The sequence below is a fragment of the Cebidichthys violaceus genome, unplaced genomic scaffold, assembly GCF_023349555.1.
Source record: "Cebidichthys violaceus isolate CVI_PGR_0920_01 unplaced genomic scaffold, fCebVio1.0.p SCAF_37, whole genome shotgun sequence".
Classification (NCBI taxonomy): Eukaryota; Metazoa; Chordata; class Actinopteri; order Perciformes; family Stichaeidae; genus Cebidichthys; species Cebidichthys violaceus.
Window position 1 is genome coordinate 603403 of NW_027176561.1, and position 19859 is coordinate 623261.

At 39.9% G+C, this 19859-nt stretch overlaps 3 protein-coding genes across 4 annotated transcripts; all 3 read left to right on the plus strand.

The window, feature by feature from the left end:
• The first annotated feature begins 3636 nt into the window (after positions 1-3636).
• On the plus strand, positions 3637-4897 carry LOC137884277 (duodenase-1-like). Its single transcript, XM_068726016.1, has 5 exons — positions 3637-3716; positions 3795-3942; positions 4110-4245; positions 4372-4623; positions 4727-4897. The coding sequence occupies exons 1-5, from the start codon at positions 3659-3661 to the stop codon at positions 4883-4885; spliced, it is 753 nt and encodes a 250-aa protein (XP_068582117.1). The 5' UTR covers positions 3637-3658; the 3' UTR covers positions 4886-4897.
• Positions 4898-11529: 6632 nt separating this feature from the next.
• LOC137884225 (duodenase-1-like) lies at positions 11530-13077 on the plus strand. Of its 2 annotated transcripts, none has more exons than XM_068725948.1 (5): positions 11530-11614; positions 11696-11843; positions 12243-12378; positions 12486-12743; positions 12847-13077. In XM_068725948.1, the coding sequence occupies exons 1-5, from the start codon at positions 11557-11559 to the stop codon at positions 13003-13005; spliced, it is 759 nt and encodes a 252-aa protein (XP_068582049.1). In that variant the 5' UTR covers positions 11530-11556; the 3' UTR covers positions 13006-13077. The 2 variants fall into 2 exon arrangements, with proteins under 2 accessions (XP_068582049.1, XP_068582050.1); XM_068725949.1 differs by having other exon boundaries at positions 11550-11614; positions 11699-11843.
• Positions 13078-16270: 3193 nt separating this feature from the next.
• On the plus strand, positions 16271-18161 carry LOC137884226 (serine protease 57-like). Its single transcript, XM_068725950.1, has 5 exons — positions 16271-16349; positions 16453-16606; positions 17064-17193; positions 17344-17598; positions 17873-18161. The coding sequence occupies exons 1-5, from the start codon at positions 16307-16309 to the stop codon at positions 18023-18025; spliced, it is 735 nt and encodes a 244-aa protein (XP_068582051.1). The 5' UTR covers positions 16271-16306; the 3' UTR covers positions 18026-18161.
• The last annotated feature ends 1698 nt before the right edge of the window (positions 18162-19859 follow it).

Here is a 19859-nt window from a genome sequence, read left to right on the forward strand (position 1 = left end):
TACCGCACCGTTGTGACGAAAAGAGAGCTGAGCCGCTCTCTATCTACCGGGCAATCTTCGTTCCTACCCTCACCTATGGTCATGTGGACTGGGTCATGACCGAAAGAATTAGATCGCGGGTACAAGCGGCCAAAATGGGTTTCCTCAGGAGGGTGGCTGGCATCTCCCTTAGAGATAGTGTGAGAAGTTTGGTCATCCGTGAGGGACTCGGAGTAGAGCCGCTGCATCTTTGCGTGGAACGGAGCCAGTTGAGGTGGTTCGGGCATCTGGTGAGGATGCCACCTGGGCGCCTCCCTAGGGAGGTGTTCCAGGCACGACCAGCTGGGAGGAGACCCCGAGGGAGGCCCAGGACCAGGTGGAGGGACTATATCTCCAAACTGGCCTGGGAGCGCCTCGGGATCCCCCAGTCAGAGCTGGCTGATGTGGCCCGGGAAAGGGAAGTTTGGGGTCCCCTGCTGGAGCTGTTGCCCCCGCGACCCGATGCCGGATAAGCGGACGAAGATGAATGAATGAATGAAAGAATAAAAGTGTCATAGATGCATAGTGAACATGACTGGTGGTAGAAATTGATTCGTGCTAAACAAGTCTGCTCACAGAAAGTAATTAAACCTCTTGATGTTGGATTGAGTTGCAGTAAAAACATAGTGAAAAGATATTGTGGATCTATTTGCTCTTCTCCGCAGACTTCATAATGCACGTCATTTACAAACATGTTCCACTGCGGTCAAACCAAACACCAACAGATGAGTCACAATAGCCTATCAGACTTCTAGCTATCAGTCTGTGATCTCAAGACTTTAGAGTCTTACATACTTGAGATTGTGAGATTATAGACATGCAAACCTGCGGTTTCTGTCACTCATTTAGTTGTTGGTGCAACAACACACTGACAGAAGCCAACAACAGCCCAAAGGTCACAGCTAAAAAGTGGACCCGTAACAAATGATTTAGTTTTTTCACTTCAGTTTTATCAAACTAAAAGGTCACCTAAGCTTAAGTGGCTCAGTGTATACAAAAGAGTGAGAGAGGAAAGTTTAAGAAATAATGAAAAAACAGAGGTGACAGATGCTTAAAGTTCCATAGATACAAAAGATGGATGCATAAAGAGAACTGGATTCAGCGAGGCAGGGCCCTGTTCATTCCTATCAAAGTTACTCAGTGGCCCTTGATGCATGAAGCAATCGCACCAGTGTTTCCTTTAACCCCGCCTCCCAGCCCTCGGTCCAGACTCATTGTCGGACTCAATCACATGAAGAGAGGAAGGGAATTAACTCTGGATTCAGCTATTAATGCATTTACCAACTGTTAGGACCTACTGATTTAGATAAGGCTAATACAGTGCTCTTACTGGGGAGTTCATTTACCTACTACAACACATGTGTCAAATGTAAGTCTATAAGAAAAAGTCTTTTTAGGCCCAATGGCATCACGTGACAGACGTTGATGTCGTAATTCCACGGTTTGGCCACTAAGCAAAATTTGCTTCAAAGCCTGGCGCTCTTCCTGGAGGCCTCATACAAAGAGAAAAACAGACAATATCAAATGACATCAAATGGAGAAGAGAATGAATTGGTTACTGACAGACTGTGTGAAAACTCATCCCATGCTGATCACATAATGTGTGTATGTGCTTCAGGCTGCTGAGGCTGCTGAACCAGACACTTTGTATTTACTGTAACAGCGGCAATACTGCATTTCTTTACTGACCGCATGCACTCATCACTATATGACAGTTAAAGGAACCAACTGTCATCTACTGTGAGTAATACACTAACAATGGATAAGTACCTCGTACAACCTCACTTCATAACACCCGATCTATCTCTTTAATGTAACACAATAATCATGCATGTAATGAATATAATATAGCACAAATGTAATGTTGTCTACAGTATGTATATCATAGATATGATGTACTGGATTTAGGACTGAAGGAAGACTAGCTATTAACACTGGCATCAGCTTATGGGGATCCTCTAAAATAAATACATAAATATACTGTCAATGTGATCGTAAAACTCCCATGTATTATTTTATCAACAACAATAGCCCATTATTGACATACATGTCACAATATGAGCAACACGTGGAAATGCAAAGCACAAAGCAGTAAATGTAGCAACATGCTCAACAGGGCATGTCCCCTCGTGATAATAAAATGACCACAAAAGTAGAGTCCTGAATACCCGGGATTGTTTTGCTTCTCAGTCCATGGTAACATATTGAGGGTGTGCATGTTGGAGCTAATTTGAATCCACATGAAAAGTGTTAAAAGTACTCTAAAGTGATTAAACTCATGCTCTGTTTCAGAACCGTGACTTGTCACTCAAAACTGAAGCAGGAAACTTGTTTCTGTGGTTCATCTGATACCGTCACATGAATTCAGAAGAAAATGTTTGAGTAGGCTGTTTAACCAAAACCCCCAACAGCCAAATGATGAAAATACAAATACTAATAAAGATACTAAAATCATTACTATCCGGTATCTTAGCATTAATGTCTCTTTTTTCATAAAAGAGATGTACAACAAAGTGTTGAGTCATCAAATTCACCCAATTTAAGTGTTATTGTGAACTTGTGAGGTGAAGTGGGTCCATATTCTTCCTCTTTTACCTTTCATGTCATTCATTATTCACTTTTATATTCAGGACACCTTCAGGACACCTTCAGCCTTTTGGTTGAGTTAAGAGAGAGATTTTTTTGATTTTTACAAAAACACTTTATTTACATATTGTTTAAATTTTTACAGTCACAAGACGTCTCAAATGTAAATAAATACAAAAAATAAATTAAAAAACTGTTTTCTTTTGTTTTTAAAATACATCAGTCAAGTAAAAAGTGTGAAAAGGACAGCTGGTCGTTAAGAACCTCACACAGTGTGAATTCAGAAGAAAATGTTTGAGTAGGCTGTTTAACCAAAACCCCCAACAGCCAAATGATGAAAATACAAATACTAATAAAGATACTAAAATCATTACTATCCAGTATCTTAGCATTAATGTCTCTTTTTTCATAAAAGAGATGGACAACAAAGTGTTGAGTCATCAAATTCACCCAATTTCAGTCTTATTGTGAACTTGTGAGGTGAAGTGGGTCCACAATGAACAAAAGTGAAAGCTGCAGCAAATAAATCATGAGCTAAATAAAAGGAAGAGGAGAATCAAGAATGGATTCATAGTGACCCGTATGACCACAGTGACACATTTTGACTTCCACAATACAGAGTCCTGGTGTTGCATCTGAGTTATTCACTTATTGAATTCATCTAACAAAAGTCCCTTAATGTTGCTGAGCAATTATCCATAAAAAATGAAGAAAGGAGGCCTAGAATGAACTCAACCAAGAGGCTGAAAGTGTCCTGAATATAAAAGTGAATAATGAATGACATAAAAGGTAAAAGAGGAAGAATGTGACAGAATGTGTGAAAGTCATCGCATGCTGATCATAAAGTGATTCATGCTGTTGAGACATCAGATATCATAAAAAAACAAGATGATGATGAGATAACATACGTTGCAAACTGGCAAACAGACATTGGTCAAAGGATGAGTCAAGATGAAACCAATGAGGATCACGCTAACTAACAAAGCAAAGCTGTATAAAAGGGTCTACTTGACAGACCCAAGAAGAAAGACAGGTCACCTGTCTTGCTGGCATCATGCATCCTCTGCACAAATGTCTGCTTTTTCATCTCCTGGTGTATCTCGGACAAAATGGTAAGATTAGCAAAGTATTATCATTTTCCAACAATTTAATGGGACATTAACCTCATTTTGATTTTTTTATCTTTGCAGCAGATGGGAGTGAAATCATTAATGGGGAACTAGCCCCGGAGAACTCGATGCAGTATATGGCCTCGGTGCAGGACAGTGATGGTCATCATGTCTGTGGAGGGTTCCTGATCCGTGAGGACTTTGTGCTCACTGCTGCACACTGTGACATGTGAGTAGCATTTCCTCTTTAAGCAATCTTTAAATCATGTAATTAGAAATCATTTGAAAAAAGATGTCAAGATATATAAACTAACTATTTAAAATTAAGAAATGATTATTATTATACAGTATAATTTTAGAAGATGTACTGACACCCCTTTGTTGTCTCTCATTCAGTGGCATTACCCATGTTGTTCTTGGCACCCACAATCTCAAGAGTGTTAATAATGACAACAAGATATCCATTAATAAGAAATACAAACATGAATCTTACAAGGATGTAGTAGTTGGTAATGACATCATGCTCCTCAAAGTAAGTACATGTTTTCAGGTGACATCATAACTTTGTTGGGTCATCTTTTTTTTATTATCAGCTCCATATTCCAGCAATTGTTATGAAATTAGACATTGCATTAGTTTTAACGTTGTGTGTTTCCAGCTGTCTACCAAGGTTTCACTGAACAGAAAGGTGCAAAAAATTCCTCTTCCCACATCTGAAATGAACCAACAAGTAAACTGCCAGGTGGCTGGATGGGGATTTACAAAGACTGATGGTACAACTGTTGATGATCTGAGAGTGGTGGACGTCTCCATCATCAACCTGAACGTCTGCAAGGAAAAATGGCCTTTTGATCTTCCCGCCAATGTTATCTGTGCAGGTGGAGATGAAACAAAGAAAGGATTCTGTCAGGTGGGTTTTCTGTCTGTTAATAACATGTCAGCTGGTATATAAATGCTACAAACATCTAAAATCACATAATGAATAAGCTAATGAAGCCTCTTCCTCCTCACAGGGTGATTCTGGTGGTCCTCTGGTGTGCAACGGGAAGGCTGTTGGTATTGTGTCTTTCAACAAAGGTGCAAACTGTGACTACCCAGATGTACCCAACGTCTACACCGATGTATCAAAGTACCTTACCTGGATCAATCGCATCCTCAAACGTTACGAGTGAAAATCTTGCAAAGCATACATTCACTGTACTATGGAGGTTTTCAATCAGTGTGACCGAAATTCAAAATAAAAGTTTATTGCAAATACCGTGTTTGATTTCCTTCTTTAACAATGTCCTCAGAAACACACAAATTATATTTAAGTGAACATAAACAACAGTAATAATAACGGTTATGTTGAGCGTGTGAATCAAGTGGAGTATAAACGTGATAGTGAATAACTTCTGTCTGGTCCATGCTGAGTATTTATACCTCGTACCCAAACCCTTATAAATGACTTATAACTCATCTGTGAAGCATGAATCAAGGGAGCCTTATTAGAGAGTGGTAGCATGTTACCAGTTAAAATTACTCATTTGGTTTGACCATACCAATAGAATTATTATTATAACATATTATTATTATAATAATTCACTGATCTTATAAACAAGACAACTGCATGGCTGCACTGACACAGAAATAATGTGAGGAATTAATTTGTATAATTATTGGTGATGGAGACACATCCTCCGTGTTCAGTCTGCCTGAGGTCTCAAGCTCATCTCAGGAGACTCTTGATAAAAAAATAAAATAAAATAAATAAAAGAAAAAAAGGAGCATCACATACTGTACTGAAGCCCTGCAGTTTGATTTTGTTCCTTCACATGTATTAGTCACATGATGCATATGCTTTGCAAAGTTGTGAAACAGCATCGCCCGTAAGATGTGGCAGGAAATTAAAATAAAACTGTGAAGATCAAACTCTGCTGTGTAAAAAGGGAAGACTTGACAGCCACAATACAACAGGTCAATCATCCTGTCGCCATGATATAAGTTTTTGCTTTTTATGTTCTGGTATGTCTCAGACAACATGATAAGTTGCACAATGTACTTTTCTTCAGCCTGCAAATAGGATATTACCTCATTTGAACATTTCCTACTTATGTTTTTAATACTCGGGAGTGAAATGTGTGAAGTGTGATGGAGAGTGAGACCGTGACAGTTTTAAATTAGTATTCTTTTTCTCTCTCTCTGTCTCTCTTCTCTCTCTCTCTCTCTCTCTCTCTCTCTCTCTCTTTCTCTTTCTTCTCTCTCTCTCTCTCGCTCTCTCTTTCTCTCTTTCTCTCATTCTCTCTCTCTCTCTTTCTCTCTCTCTCTCTCTCTCTCTCTCGTTCAAAATTCTTCCGATCACTCAACACACTTGACACAACAAGCCAACATTTACCCAATTCAAACAGTCATTCATACACTGATGGCAGAGGTACTTTGATACTTTGGGGTTCAGTATCTTGCCCAAATACACTTCTAAATGCGGGCTGGGTGATCCAGGGATCGAACCGCCAGTCATCCTCTCAGAGGAAGACTCGCTCTACCTCCTGAGGCACAAGCAACGTAGTAAGCACAAACTTACACATAGTTTTGCATCAGTATGCTTTCATGGTGTAGTCAGGTATTGTCATGTCTGCATTGCTTCATCAGTGCTTTCTCTTTGACTGAAGTGCAAGGAAAGCTTAATGCAGTATGTGTAATGTTCTATTCTGTTCCTCAGGATGAATGTGAATCACACAACTCTCTCTCTCCTATCAGAAGGATGACAGACACATTGTTTGGCTTGGACTGAGGGAGTTTTGTAACGCACTGCAGGGGGCACACATGACATAAACTGTTGGAGTGGCGCCCACTAATGGTCAAAAATCAGAGAAACTATGCAACCCTTCGGTCTGACTCTGGCCTTCACTGCTGAGTATAATTACAAGGTGACAAGGGCTTTTATTTGTCATTGTACCACAGGGTTGCACAACAAAATTTAGATTATAGTCCCAATTTGCTAGATAGGAAAGAAAACAAACAACAACAAAAATCTATATCATATATGGAGCATGGAGGATGAATTAAGGAGTCTCCCAGCCAGAGGAAAGAAGCTGTTTTGAAGTCTGGTGGTTCGGCAGATGATACCTGATATCTCTTTCCAGACGGCTGGGGTCGATGGGTAGTAGATTGGTAATAGATGGTCCCAATGATGTTCCGGGTGGTTTTAATCACCCTCTGTAGAGCCCTCCTGTCCTGTGCCGTACACATCCCATGCCAGTTTGTAATGTTTGCAGTCAGGATGTTTTCTATTGCACCTCTGTAAAAATTGACAAGAACTTGGCACAGGAATTTTGCCTTCTTAAGTGTCCTTAAGAAATAAAGCCGTTTATGAGCTTTCTTCATACCAGGATAAAGATGTGTGATGACCATGTTAGCTTGTTTGTAATGCTGAACTTAAAGCTGCTAACCTGCTCCACCTCAGCTCCCTTGATGTTGACTGGGTTGTGCGTCTTCACCTCCTTTTTTGTCTAAAAATCAGCAATCAGCTCCTTGGTTTTATTGACGTTGAGCATGTCGGTTGTTTTCTGAGCGCCACTCTGCAAGGTTATTGATTCCCTCTCTAGATGAAGTCTCATTGTTGTTTGTAATCCGACCGATGACATAACCAGACAGCGACAGCTTACATTTATGTATATGGGAACTGTATCTGAGTATAGATTGGTGAAGAGAAAAACATTGAACAATGTCGTTTGATTCGTATGACGGGCTCATTAACAAAGCCCGGGACCCCCTCTGACACTTACATCCTCAGGACAAATACTGCACAACAATTATTGCACAACCATAGTCTTTTAAATACACACTTTAATAACATTCTTGTCTCAACGTACTATTTTTAAATTATGTCTTTTACTATTGCACTATGTTTATTGTCACGCAGCAGTCACCAAACAAAAATTCCTTTCATGTGTCACATACTTGGCAATAAACTGCTTCTGATGCAGTCTGATTTATATGTTGCAATATAATGACAATGAATAAATGTGAACGATAAAACATGACAGCAAGAGTGCATTTTTACCGCATACTATTACATAATGTTTTATGTAAGGCAAGTTTTTTCTGTCTAGGTCTGTGCATGTTTGTGCTCATTAGCATTAGTTTCATAACCGTGAGAACGAAACTCAAAGCTGAACCTGGAAACTGGTAATTGTGGTTTGATGCAGATTTCACAGAAATGTTTCAGTGGGCTGTGCCAAGTATTTCTACACCAAAGGATGTTGTTGTTGCATCGGTGTTCTTCACTGGTTAGATTACTGCAACATAAGATCACTTGCTGTGACCAAGTTGTTTCCACAAACAGGTGGCAAGAAGGTCGAAAAAGACCCAGAATGAACAAAATATATATATAATTAAAGTAAACTGTCAAAAATAAAAAAAAAATAAAAAAAATGGAGAAGGAAGAAAATAGCCATGCACCAATTTGTCACGTACTAATTACACATATGCTTCACCCTGCTGCACCACCAGATCTGCAAGCTGTTTCATTAACAGTACCTATAACATCAGTGCCTGAAGGATGAACCTCAAGAAGAAAGAGAATAAATGAACAAATGTATGCTTCAAATTAGTAAATTTGCAAAATGTGATTATTAGTCTACAAATGGGATATTAAGGCAATTCCAATAGTTTTTTCGGAATTCAGGATTGGAATCATGATTGGGGAAAATACCTTAATGCTGTGCAGCACATGGACTTGTTACAAGACAACAGAGGTCACGTCCTTGTCATGTATTTTGCAGTGGTGGGCCGTCAGGGCCAGCAAAGCCTTCTCTGCCGGTCTAAACAGAATCACAAAGTTATAGCTATTTTATAATTTAATAATTTTTCATAAATACACTACATGTATTCTAATTATTTTTCCCATTAGCTTATTATCTCATTGCACAGCTATTGTCTTCCTCAGTTGCTCTGCTTCCAGCGCAGCTTGTTTTAAGTAGAGCTTTTATCCAATCAGATTTCGCCCCTATATGTTGTCTCTAGGTAAGAAGAGAGGCCCGAGGCCCGCTGGAAAGCCTTTGCAGTAAGTAAAGTAGCCTTTGCAACCTTTTAAAAACGAGGCCTATTTTCAGGCCTCAGCTCGAAAAAAGATACGAAATACCTAAGTGAGTGTAGCGTTGCATTTATAAAAAAAAAAAATGCAAATTAGATATTTGAGATGTCCTAAGTCATGGAAATATCAGTATATATGTTACAGGTTAACATAAGATTAAGATAGAACACAGCACAACTTGGAAAATTCTAAACCTCGCTGGGGAAAAACAGCAATTTCAGGATATTTTTTTTTGGAAATTATGGAAATCCAAGATTTAAAATATTCCCAGCTCTTATAACAACTGATAAAGGCTCTCTATACACATTTATACATAGATACAGTGAAGCATTCATAAAATATAGAGCATATAAAATTGCAAAACTGATGAAATATTCCAATATTTGAATTAAAAAATATTTTTTAAACTAAAAAAACACTATATATCACTTCTATGTATCACTCCTGATGTTCAATGAATCAAAAGACAGAAGATTTGGCTTTTTTTTAGTGTTTTAAGCTCTTTCTAAGCCCTTTTTATGGTCATTTTACTGCTTCAGATTCAGCCCACTCTCTCTGTTTAGGGCTGTATCTCAGCCCCCCTTTCTCCGATTTTCACCATTGAGACCTCCTTCGAACCGTAGAAGCCAATAGAATTGCCTGAAATTGAAAGCTAGATGATTGACAGCACTATTAGCCAATGGGAATGATAAACGTCCCATCTGATGGCAGTTCTGAAATCTAATTTGCTGAGCTTCCAACCCTCTCAAAAAGCCGAGGAGTGTCGGAGAGACACGAATCGAACTGATTCACACACAGCACATGCAGCTGGAACACAGAGTCGTGGAAGTACGGAGATATTTCATTTTTTTGACCAAAAGTGAGTACAATATTCGATGAAAGCTGTGTGACTTTTTTGTGTTCGAAGCTGAATATCTCTGCGATGGTTTACCGGAGAGAGAAATGGAGCATATGTCCGTAATCTCCGTCAAGCGGACATGCTTTTTCATGCTGCATGTTCGTAGGTAGCACGTTGCTAACGGACAGTAGCAGCTGTTTTCTCCGGTCTTTTCCAGTCATATCGAGTTATGATTTATGATATTTTGTTATTTGTTTGCTTGGCTGATGGGAGATGTGTTTGTCTCATGTAGAAGTGACCTAGTTCATGTTGTTCCCAGGACGCTGAGGTTTCTGCAGAACTATAACATCATTATATTCGTTCTTCGTGGGTTCTCTGCCAGTTACTTTTAACACAAAACTCTTTAAGTTTTTATGTACTACGTCCCCCAATTGGGGGACCCTTGGGCTTAAATGGGGACGATATTGTTGATTCATAGTCTTCAACCAATCACATTTTTAGTTTGACAAGTTGGGCGTATTCTTTGACGTGCCAGAGCTTTCTGGGTGGTCTAGTCAAGTACGTCATCATTAACGCGCGGCTTGATTGATCAGTGGGCTAGAGTCACTGTTGTGAAACTGAACCTAGCTAGCAGAACTTAGTAGTAGTAAGAGTTCAAGTTGAAAGATATGTAACAAACTATGACATTGACATGACATTTTTAGCATTTTGCTTGGTGTAGATTCGGGTTTTTTTACCTACCTTTGGTTTTTTTTAACACTCAATGGCTGAAGGAGGAGGAGAAACGGATTTCTGGAGAAGGACATTTCAAGAAAAGCTGGACATCAGCCCTGACTCAGCCATGAAAAGGATTTGTGCGCCACTTTCAGTCCAGCAACTACGAACAGTATTCCTGGTTAACAGCGTCATAGAAGAAGCTGGATTTGCTAAGCTGAGTTGGCTAACCAAGGCAGCAACAAGACACCACGACAGGACACTTACAAGCTACGGTGCTTTTTAAAATGCACGGCCCGCCACATGGTATTTTGCATAGTCTGACATGTTTAGCACAAAGTCAGGTCAAGGGTGCCTCGAGGCAAAAAATTGCTTTTAGCAGACTGCTTCAAATGGTCTCTTGCGTTGATAGATTATACATTTTGAAATCAAACAGGTCATTACAGTGCAAATGTAAAAAGATGCCCAACGTTTGATTGAATATTCAAATTTCAAATAGAAAGTGACCTTTTGTGTATGTAAATGCCATTTGCTTGATTTATGTCAAAATACATTTAATATAATTTACATTATATATATATATATATATATATAAATATATGAATGTATTTAAGAACAATGTATCCCAAAATAATCAAGGCCTTAAAACAACATTTTAACTAAGAGACAACAACTTGCTACAAGGTGAGCCTTTGGTCACCCTTAGAGTTCAGGGCAGTTGCCGGCTATACCCAGTTTGTAATCCAGATTGTTAATCTTTACATACGGGGCAAAACTAATTTTCTCATCTTTTAATAATTTTATTTCACTTTCTATTAAGACATAAAGTCTGCAGTTATAAATATAAGTATTTCCAGCGATTGAAGAAAGGAGGCCTAGAATTAACTCAACCAAGAGGCTGAAAGTGTCCTGAATATAAAAGTGAATAATGAATGACATAAAAGGTAAAAGAGGAAGAATGTGACAGAATGTGTGAAAGTCATCGCATGCTGATCATAAAGTGCTTCATGCTGTTGAGGCATCAGATAACGTAAAAAAACAAGATGATGCAAAGATAACATACGTTGCAAACTGGCAAACAGACATTGAACAAAGGATGCGGTTAAAAGTCAAGATGAAACCAATGAGGATCACGCTAACTAACAAAGCAAAGCTGTATAAAAGGGTCTACTTGACAGACCCAAGAAGAAAGACAGGTCACTTGTCTTGCTGGCATCATGCATCCTCTGCACAAATGTCTGCTTTTTCATCTCCTGACGCATCTCGGACGAAACGGTAAGATTCCCAAAGTAGTATTATCATTTTCCAACCATTTAATGGGACATTAACCTCATTTTGATTTTCTTATCTTTGCAGCAGATGGGAGTGAAATCATTAATGGGAAACTAGCGCCGGAGAACTCGATGCAGTATATGGCCTCAGTGCAGGACAGCACAGGTCATCATGTCTGTGGAGGGTTCCTGATCCGTGAGGACTTTGTGCTCACTGCTGCACACTGTGACATGTGAGTAGCATTTCCTCTTTCAGCAATCTTTAAATCATGTAATTAGAAATCATTTGAAAAAAGATGTCAAGATATATAAACTAACTATTTAAAATTAAGAAATGATTATTATTATACATTATAATTTTAGAAGATGTACTGAAACCCCTTTGTTGTTGAGGGGTGACCGTGGCTAAGTGGAGAGCAGGGCCGCCTTTCAATCAGAGGGTCAGTGGTTCGATCCCCGGCTCCTGCTCTGCTAGTCTCATGTCAATGTGTCTTTGAGCAAGACGCTTAACCCCAGAATTGCTCCCGTAGCTGCGTCTACGGTGTGTAGATAGATACTGAATTGTAAGTCGCTTTGGATAACAGCGTCTGCTAAATGACTGTAATGCAATGTAAATGTTGTCCCTCATTCAGTGACATTACCCATGTTGTTCTTGGCACCCACAATCTCAAGAGTGTTAATAATGACGACAAGATATCCATTAAAGAAAAATACAAACACGAATCTTACGAGAATGTAGGAAGTGGTAAAGACATCATGCTTCTCAAAGTAAGTACATATTTCATCTTTTGTATTATTATTATAGCTCCATATTCCAGCATGTCTAATTATGAAATTAGACATTGCATTAGTTTTAACGTAGTGTGTCTTGGTAGCTGTCTACCAAGGTTTCACTGAACGGAAGGGTGCAAACAATTCCTCTTCCCACATCTGAAATGAACCAACAAGAAAACTGCCAGGTGGCTGGATGGGGAGCTATAGAGACTGGTGGTAGAGCTGTTGATGATCTGAGAGTGGTGGACGTCTCCATCATCAACCTGGGAGTCTGCAAGGAGAAATGGCCTGAGATTAAACCTTTTCCCGCTAATGTTATCTGTGCAGGTGGATATGAAACAGATAAAGGATTCTGTTCGGTGGGTTTTCTGTCTGTTAATAACATGTCAGCTGGTATATAAATGCTACAAACATCTAAAATCACATAATGAATAAGTTAATGAAGCCTCTTCCTCCTCACAGGGTGATTCTGGTGGTCCTCTGGTGTGCAACGGGAAGGCTGTTGGTATTGTGTCTTTCAACTACCTTGGAAACTGTAACTACCCAGATGTACCCAACGTCTACACCGATGTATCAAAGTACCTTCCCTGGATCAATGACACCCTCAAACGTTACGAGTGAAAATCTTGCAAAGCATACATTCACTGTACTATGGAGGTTTTCAATCAGTGTGACCAAAATTCTAAATAAAAGTTTATTGCAAATACCGTGTTTGATTTCCTTCTTTAACAATGTCCTCAGAAACACACAAATTGTATTTAAGTGAACAAAAACAACAGTAATAATAACGGTTATGTTGAGCGTGTGAATCAAGTGGAGTATAAACGTGATAGTGAATAACTTCTGTCTGGTCCATGCTGAGTATTTATACCTCGTACCCAAACCATTCTAAATGAGTTATAACTCATCTGTAAAGCATGAATCAAGGGAGCCTTATTAGAAAGTGGTAGCATGTTACCAGTTAAAATTACTCATTTGGTTTGACCATACCAATAGAGTTATTATTATAACATATTATTATTATAATAATTCACTGATCTTATACACAAGACAACTGCATGGCTGCACTGACACAGAAATAATGTGAGGAATTAATTTGTAAAAATTATTGGTGATGGGGACACATCCTCAGTCTGCCCGAGGTCTCAAGCTCATCACAGGAGACTGTTGATAAAAAAATAAATGCTGTACTGAAGCCCTGCAGTTTGATTTCGTTCCTTCACATGTATTAGTCACATGATGCATATGCTTTGCAAAGTTGTGAAACAGCATCCCCCGTAAGATGTGGCAGGGAATTTAAATAGATGGAAATAAAACTGAAGGTCAAACTCTGTTGTGTACAAAGGGCAGACTTGAAAAATGCCATGTGGATGAGTTGATCCGGGGAAGGAACTTTGAGATATGTAGACGTTGGGTACATCTGGGTAGTTGAAAGACGCAACACCAACAGCCAGCCTGTTGCACACCAGCAGACCACCAGAATCACCCTGTGAGGAGGAAGTATTTTGATTTGTTCATTTTCAAGATGATGTAAGATGTTTATTCGTTTTTTGGACTAGAAACCACATTTTATGCAACACAGTATCTTTTGCCAGGCGCTTGGCTTGTGTTGGCAGATATTCATGAAGAAGTTCGGTCACAGAAGTTGGGCAGTGAGGACACTCGTTAAGGGACTTGCTCGTTAAGGGACTTGCACAGAAGCAGTGTGTTTAAAACAATTTTAAAAAATGCAAAAGTGCAAATCTCTGCGAGGTGTGTCTGCAATGACCACTGCAGCACTGTGTGATTGAATGAAAACAACCCATCACTGGCCTGCCCCCCCAACGCGTTTCATTCAAACCCAAAATCAAGCAGCGATGAATCCAGACAATTGTCTCGTATAAGACACTACATACATTCTTGCCAAAAACTAAATTAAACTCACAAAGCTGTCTGGCCGCTTAGCAACAGCTGAGTTGCAGCGAGGTACAGCAGTGTGTGTACTGGTGGTGCTGTTCGCGGTTAGCCAAACACGCCGACCAAAACAATAAAGGTGAGCCGCAGAGTAGCGGCCGCGAAGTATGCAGCATTGTGAGTACTGGTAGTTCCGTTAGCTATTAGCCAAACACGCCGACCAAAACAATAAAGGTGAGCCGGTACAGCAGTATGCTTGCTGGTAGTTCCGTTAGCTGTTAGCTAATCATACCGTCCAAAGTCTTAGCCGTTAGCCAAACACACTGCAATATGTTATCCCCCCCAACTGTGGGCGCAAAGTAGCAGATGGCCTCAGCTGTGTTATCACTAGCAGCCCCTACCAGCCGGTTTAAGAGTAGTGAGTGAGGAGTTAACAGTTTTTAACAGTTAAAAAAAAAGTTTAAAAAAAGCAGCCAATAAAAGATGTTTTGTAAAGCTGCAACCACGAGAGGCCCTTGACCATGCGACCATAATTGGGCACCCGAAAATATTATGGAGTTTGGTTTCAGCAGAATGCGAGATTAGCCATGGACAGACACAGAGATGCACGCTTATTCAGTCATGGACGTACATGCACACATGCACACACACACACACACACACACACACACACACAAACAGACGCATGCACACACGCAACCAATCTCATGATCATCCTGGCGGGAACAAAAATAATGTGTGAATCAACTGAAAAAGAAAGAGCTATTTCAACCTTTTTACAATCATAACCTCATCATTATTTAATTTACTATATTAATGCAGCAGAATCGGTGTACTAATGAAATGATTGAGAAGCAATGCAGAGTAAAACAGTTCTACAGTTCAGTACACCTTCACCTACAATATGACGGAGGACATATTTCCATTGTGTTCATTAAGGCAAAAGGAAATAGTACAAGTAATATTATAAAAATGTTTATTTATTTATCTTATCCAGGAGGCACTTCAGCTGAAAAAAGGGCAACGGTCAGCTGTGCGTGTGCGTCTCTAGCCTGCAGTATCCCCAGTCCATAAGATCGATTTTCACAACATTTAACTCAAAGACATGTTGGAGACTGGTATCAGTGTGAACATGGAAACTGTGGTTGCTGTGGTTCAGCTGCTTTTGTCACACTTTTGAAAGAAATGTTTGTTGATCAGACCCACACAAAAGAGCCTCAGTGCTCCATCTGTTATCTAATTGTTAAATTCATGAAGATAAAGTTGACTAAATATGGCCATTCCAAATTAATCTCAATTTGAAATGCTGTATTATTTAGCTTTCTGTGGTAACGGTCTTCATCAAGAGATATCAAATTATATTCAAGTCAATAAAACAAATGCAAAGGTTCTTTCTCCAGTGATCAGTTGAGCTCAACAGTGCCAACAAGTACTTAATACTCAACACTCAACACAGTTTTACCTGTGAATACAAAATTGATGCACCCAATCCCAAACAGCTGAGAGACTCAGTTGCGTGGTAGAGCAGCTGTTTGCAGTCACTTACGTTGCATTACGCAAAACCACGATCTTTCTTAAGAATTCTCTTTTTTTAACACTCAACGTGATGCAACGGGATGAAAAGAGGAAAGCGAAATAACTCATCACACTTTGCCAGATTTAAATCTAAGCAGTATCATTTAGGGATAAACCACAACTTTGTAAGAATCTGCCACATATATATTCACACATATGGCCCTTTTTTCCTCTTTTTGCCCCTTTGTGGACTTTAACTACCATTCATAGATTTTTTGGGTGACACAAGTGGCAGTTTGAACCCTCGGAGCATTGTGGGCCTCAGTGTGGCGGTTATGTCTCTAACGCCAACGGTTTCTTGCATCAATTATGAAGCCCTGTTTTGGTAATCTAAAAACCACATATTTTGTAATCTTTTGTTGTGCAAACACACTGAGGCAATAAAGACCACAGGATAAGCAAGATATTTACTCCTCAGGACCGTGAGTAGCAGGTGTGGATTTGACCAGAGACCATGGCAACCAGTTTTGTTCTACTGCTGCTCTTTGTCCTAAACGGTAAGCTCTCTATACATAGCAAAGACATATACATCTGCATTTACCACAAACCAGAAAAACAACCTGGATAAACAAATAATGCATGATGATTTTTGTGTTTCAGGAGCTGATGGTTCTCACATTGTTGGAGGCAGAGATTCTGCCCCGCAATCGCGCCCCTACATGGCCTCGCTGCAAGTCCGAGGTCGCCACAACTGTGGGGGAGCCCTGGTGAGAGAGGACTTCGTGCTCACGGCAGCACATTGCCAGATACCCATGTAAGAATCTTTTTAAAAGACCAATATGTTTTTATATCGCGGCCACCTGTTTCATTTCAACATCAATTCATTATGAAAATCCACTTGCGGGGACTTTTTAGTTTGCCAGATGTAAGTAATCCATCACAGTTAACGTTACATTTGTTTTTATTTCTTTGTCAAACTGAAGCTAAGTCTCAAGCAGGAGTCATTTTTAAACCGTCAGGGATGCACTCTTTGACAAATGTTCACTTTCAAGTCTCTGCAATTGTTGTACTGTACTTACAAATGAGTGGAAAGCAGTTTTTTCTGTAGATAGAAAAATGTATCTTGAAACTTAAATTATGCTTTGAGAGTGCTCAGTATGATTTCTCTAAACAGACAGAGAGACCAATGTGGAAAATGATTTCTGTTAAGAGAGATTATTGCCAGCCTTAAGAGCATATCTAATGTCCAGTCATTAAATTGTGATCTCTAGACCTTACACAGTTGTACTTGGAGCTGGTTCCCTGACCGCTAATGAGCCAACAAAGCAGGAGTTCAGCGCAGTCAGATCCATTCCACATCCCAACTATGATGGACATGCAAATGACATCATGCTCCTAAAGGTGAGGACAGTTTAAATTGTTGTTTATTACATAAACATAATTTTGCTATTTGGCGAGTATATAGCGTAAAAGTGTTTTCTTGCTTGCACAAAAAGCACACAACATGATGTTGAGATGACATTTTTTCTGCCGTTGATGTCCTTGTCTCAGCTCAACAGTAGAGCCCGACTGACTGAAGCAGTGCAGCTGATCCCTCCGAAACAGGGCCGGCTGAATGCATCCAGTCAGTGCATCACCGCCGGCTGGGGGGATATAGGGGATAACGGCACCTTACCAAACAGGCTCCAGGAAGTCAACGTGACCGCCCTGTCACAGCGGACATGTCGCAGGAGATGGAGAGGTGTTCCGATCACCAGGACTATGGTTTGCGGCACAGGGGCCCGCGTCTTTCAAGGCTTCTGCTCGGTAAGTGATTGCACTGGCAAGACATCGATCGAGCAATCAAACTAACCTTTGAAGGAGTTGTGTGTAAAGATGGAGAGACACTATACATCTTCTCCTGTAAAGATTGGAGATTATCTTGTTAATAGAAGGATCTGTTTTCCCTGGTACAAAATGACGGCACCTTATTTTAGGTGTGCAGTAAGCAACTAATATTGAGCACAGGTAATAAAAAAAGAGGCTATCTTAAACAAAGCGCACCGCCTGTTGAGTGTCTCGTATTTTTTTTCTGTTAAAGGGGGATTCAGGTGGTCCGTTGGTGTGTGATGGAGCTGCAGCAGGCGTCGTCTCCTTCTCTGGACGCCAATGCGGAAACCCCAGGACCCCTGATGTCTACACACGCATATCATCCTTTAGGGAATGGATTTCAGACGTGTTAAGAAACAATTAAGATGATTAGATTGAACGGCAATATGTCAGCATGCTTGATTGGGATCTACTTTTCAAGATAAGGCTCTTTCTAATATACAAACATGTGATGCTATGTTGTTTTATTGCTGTGGTGAATAAAATTAGGTAATACATTGTGTTAGTGTTACTTCTTGTTTTTGCAAAACTCTTGCAAAAAAAACCCCCAACAACATGCAAACACATTTCTGTGAGTTGAATGTAATATAAAAATGGCAATGGAAGAGCTAAAAATGTGACATACAGTGACACCAACATAAAAAAACATGATTTCTGTGTGTGCAACTGGTAAGTGAATCATTCTTGCAGCAGAAATGTAACTGTCATATTTAATAAACAATAAAAGTGGTTGGACAGCTGAGCAGGCATGGCATTCAGTTTAACTATAAGTCCAGCCTGAGTAAGGTCCGTTTAGTTATAGCGCGTGATATCATGTATCATATACAGCCTGTAACTTGTAAACTGCAACCGGAATTTGCAACTTCAATTATAATGTAATTAATAACGTGGCATCATTTGGATGGCTTCCTTCTTAAAGTCCATTAAGCCATGGAAATATCGCCAAGATAAGTGCTCAACAAAGTTTTGCTTAAGTTACATCCATGCAGGTTACTCGTATTGTTGTCCAGTAGATGAAGCGGACGAATGAAGGTTAACGTGTACGTGTGTAGGAGTGTGTTAAACTACGCTACAACAACACAAGTAAAGCACATGCCGCAGCAAGCCCAAGTAAAGAAAGGAGGTAACTTCCGCTGTGTCAAATGAACAAGTAACTTAACTAATTTAAAACACGTTGAAACTTCGGCTGTCGGCGTCCTGAGGCTGCACGCCCTGTGCACAGCTTGGTGCTAAAAGACCATGACGTCATCAGCGGGTGCCAATTTATTACCAATTTATCGCCAGGCTTATACCAACCACAGTCTGGCAGCATCCTTTTTTTCATATCAAGACATTTTACTCATCCTTTTCGGCTCCTACAATAATGACGATATTGGCTCAGGTTAGATGGTGGTGCATTGAAGTTGTGCAGAGCGGATCGTATTTCAGCAGGACATTAAAAAACAGTTTTCTGTAAGATTTAATTTGGGACAAAGTATGAATACCTTGCTGTAAAACATATGTGAAGGCAGGAGCCCAGATGTTCACAATCAGTTGCACATACTCACTAACCCTCAATTGCTTCCCGAGTGGTGAATGTGACTATGCAGATGTATGATACCCATGATAGTGATATGCATTCAGATAATATTTCAAGATCATCTCTGCTGCCTTCTGGTGCTCTCATTTGCAACTGTACTTGCAGGTTTGAATCATGCAACTAGTTTGTGCATCCTAATGTTTAAGGTTGAAGTTTGACCAAAATACTTCGCATAGATGAGCGGTGGGTTTAATTGTATTCAAGATATGTAATTTCCTCTGCAGCAGTGGTGTAGACGACAAAATGTGTATCCAGCATTGTAGTGTGTGTGTGTGTTTGCTGCTTTTCTGAAAATAAAGATGCAAAATGTTGTCATGGGCAGTACATGTTACAGAAAGAGTGCAGTCGGAGACATAATCATAAGAACTTTACATGTAATGCTGACACCTATCTTACGCAGTCTGCCCCTTTAAGTCAAATTCTAGGAAACTCTGGCGTCACAGAAAAAAATCCCGGCCTCACTTCGCCTGTCGTGGTCGGTTGGGTTGTGTACGTTTTCATTTCAATCATACGCACTAATGCCGTAATTACGCTATTTCCGAAAACACCCGAACGCAGCATGCAGTACCGTCGGCAACACCTGTGTAACTTCGGTCGTTAAAAACTCCAGAATCACTGT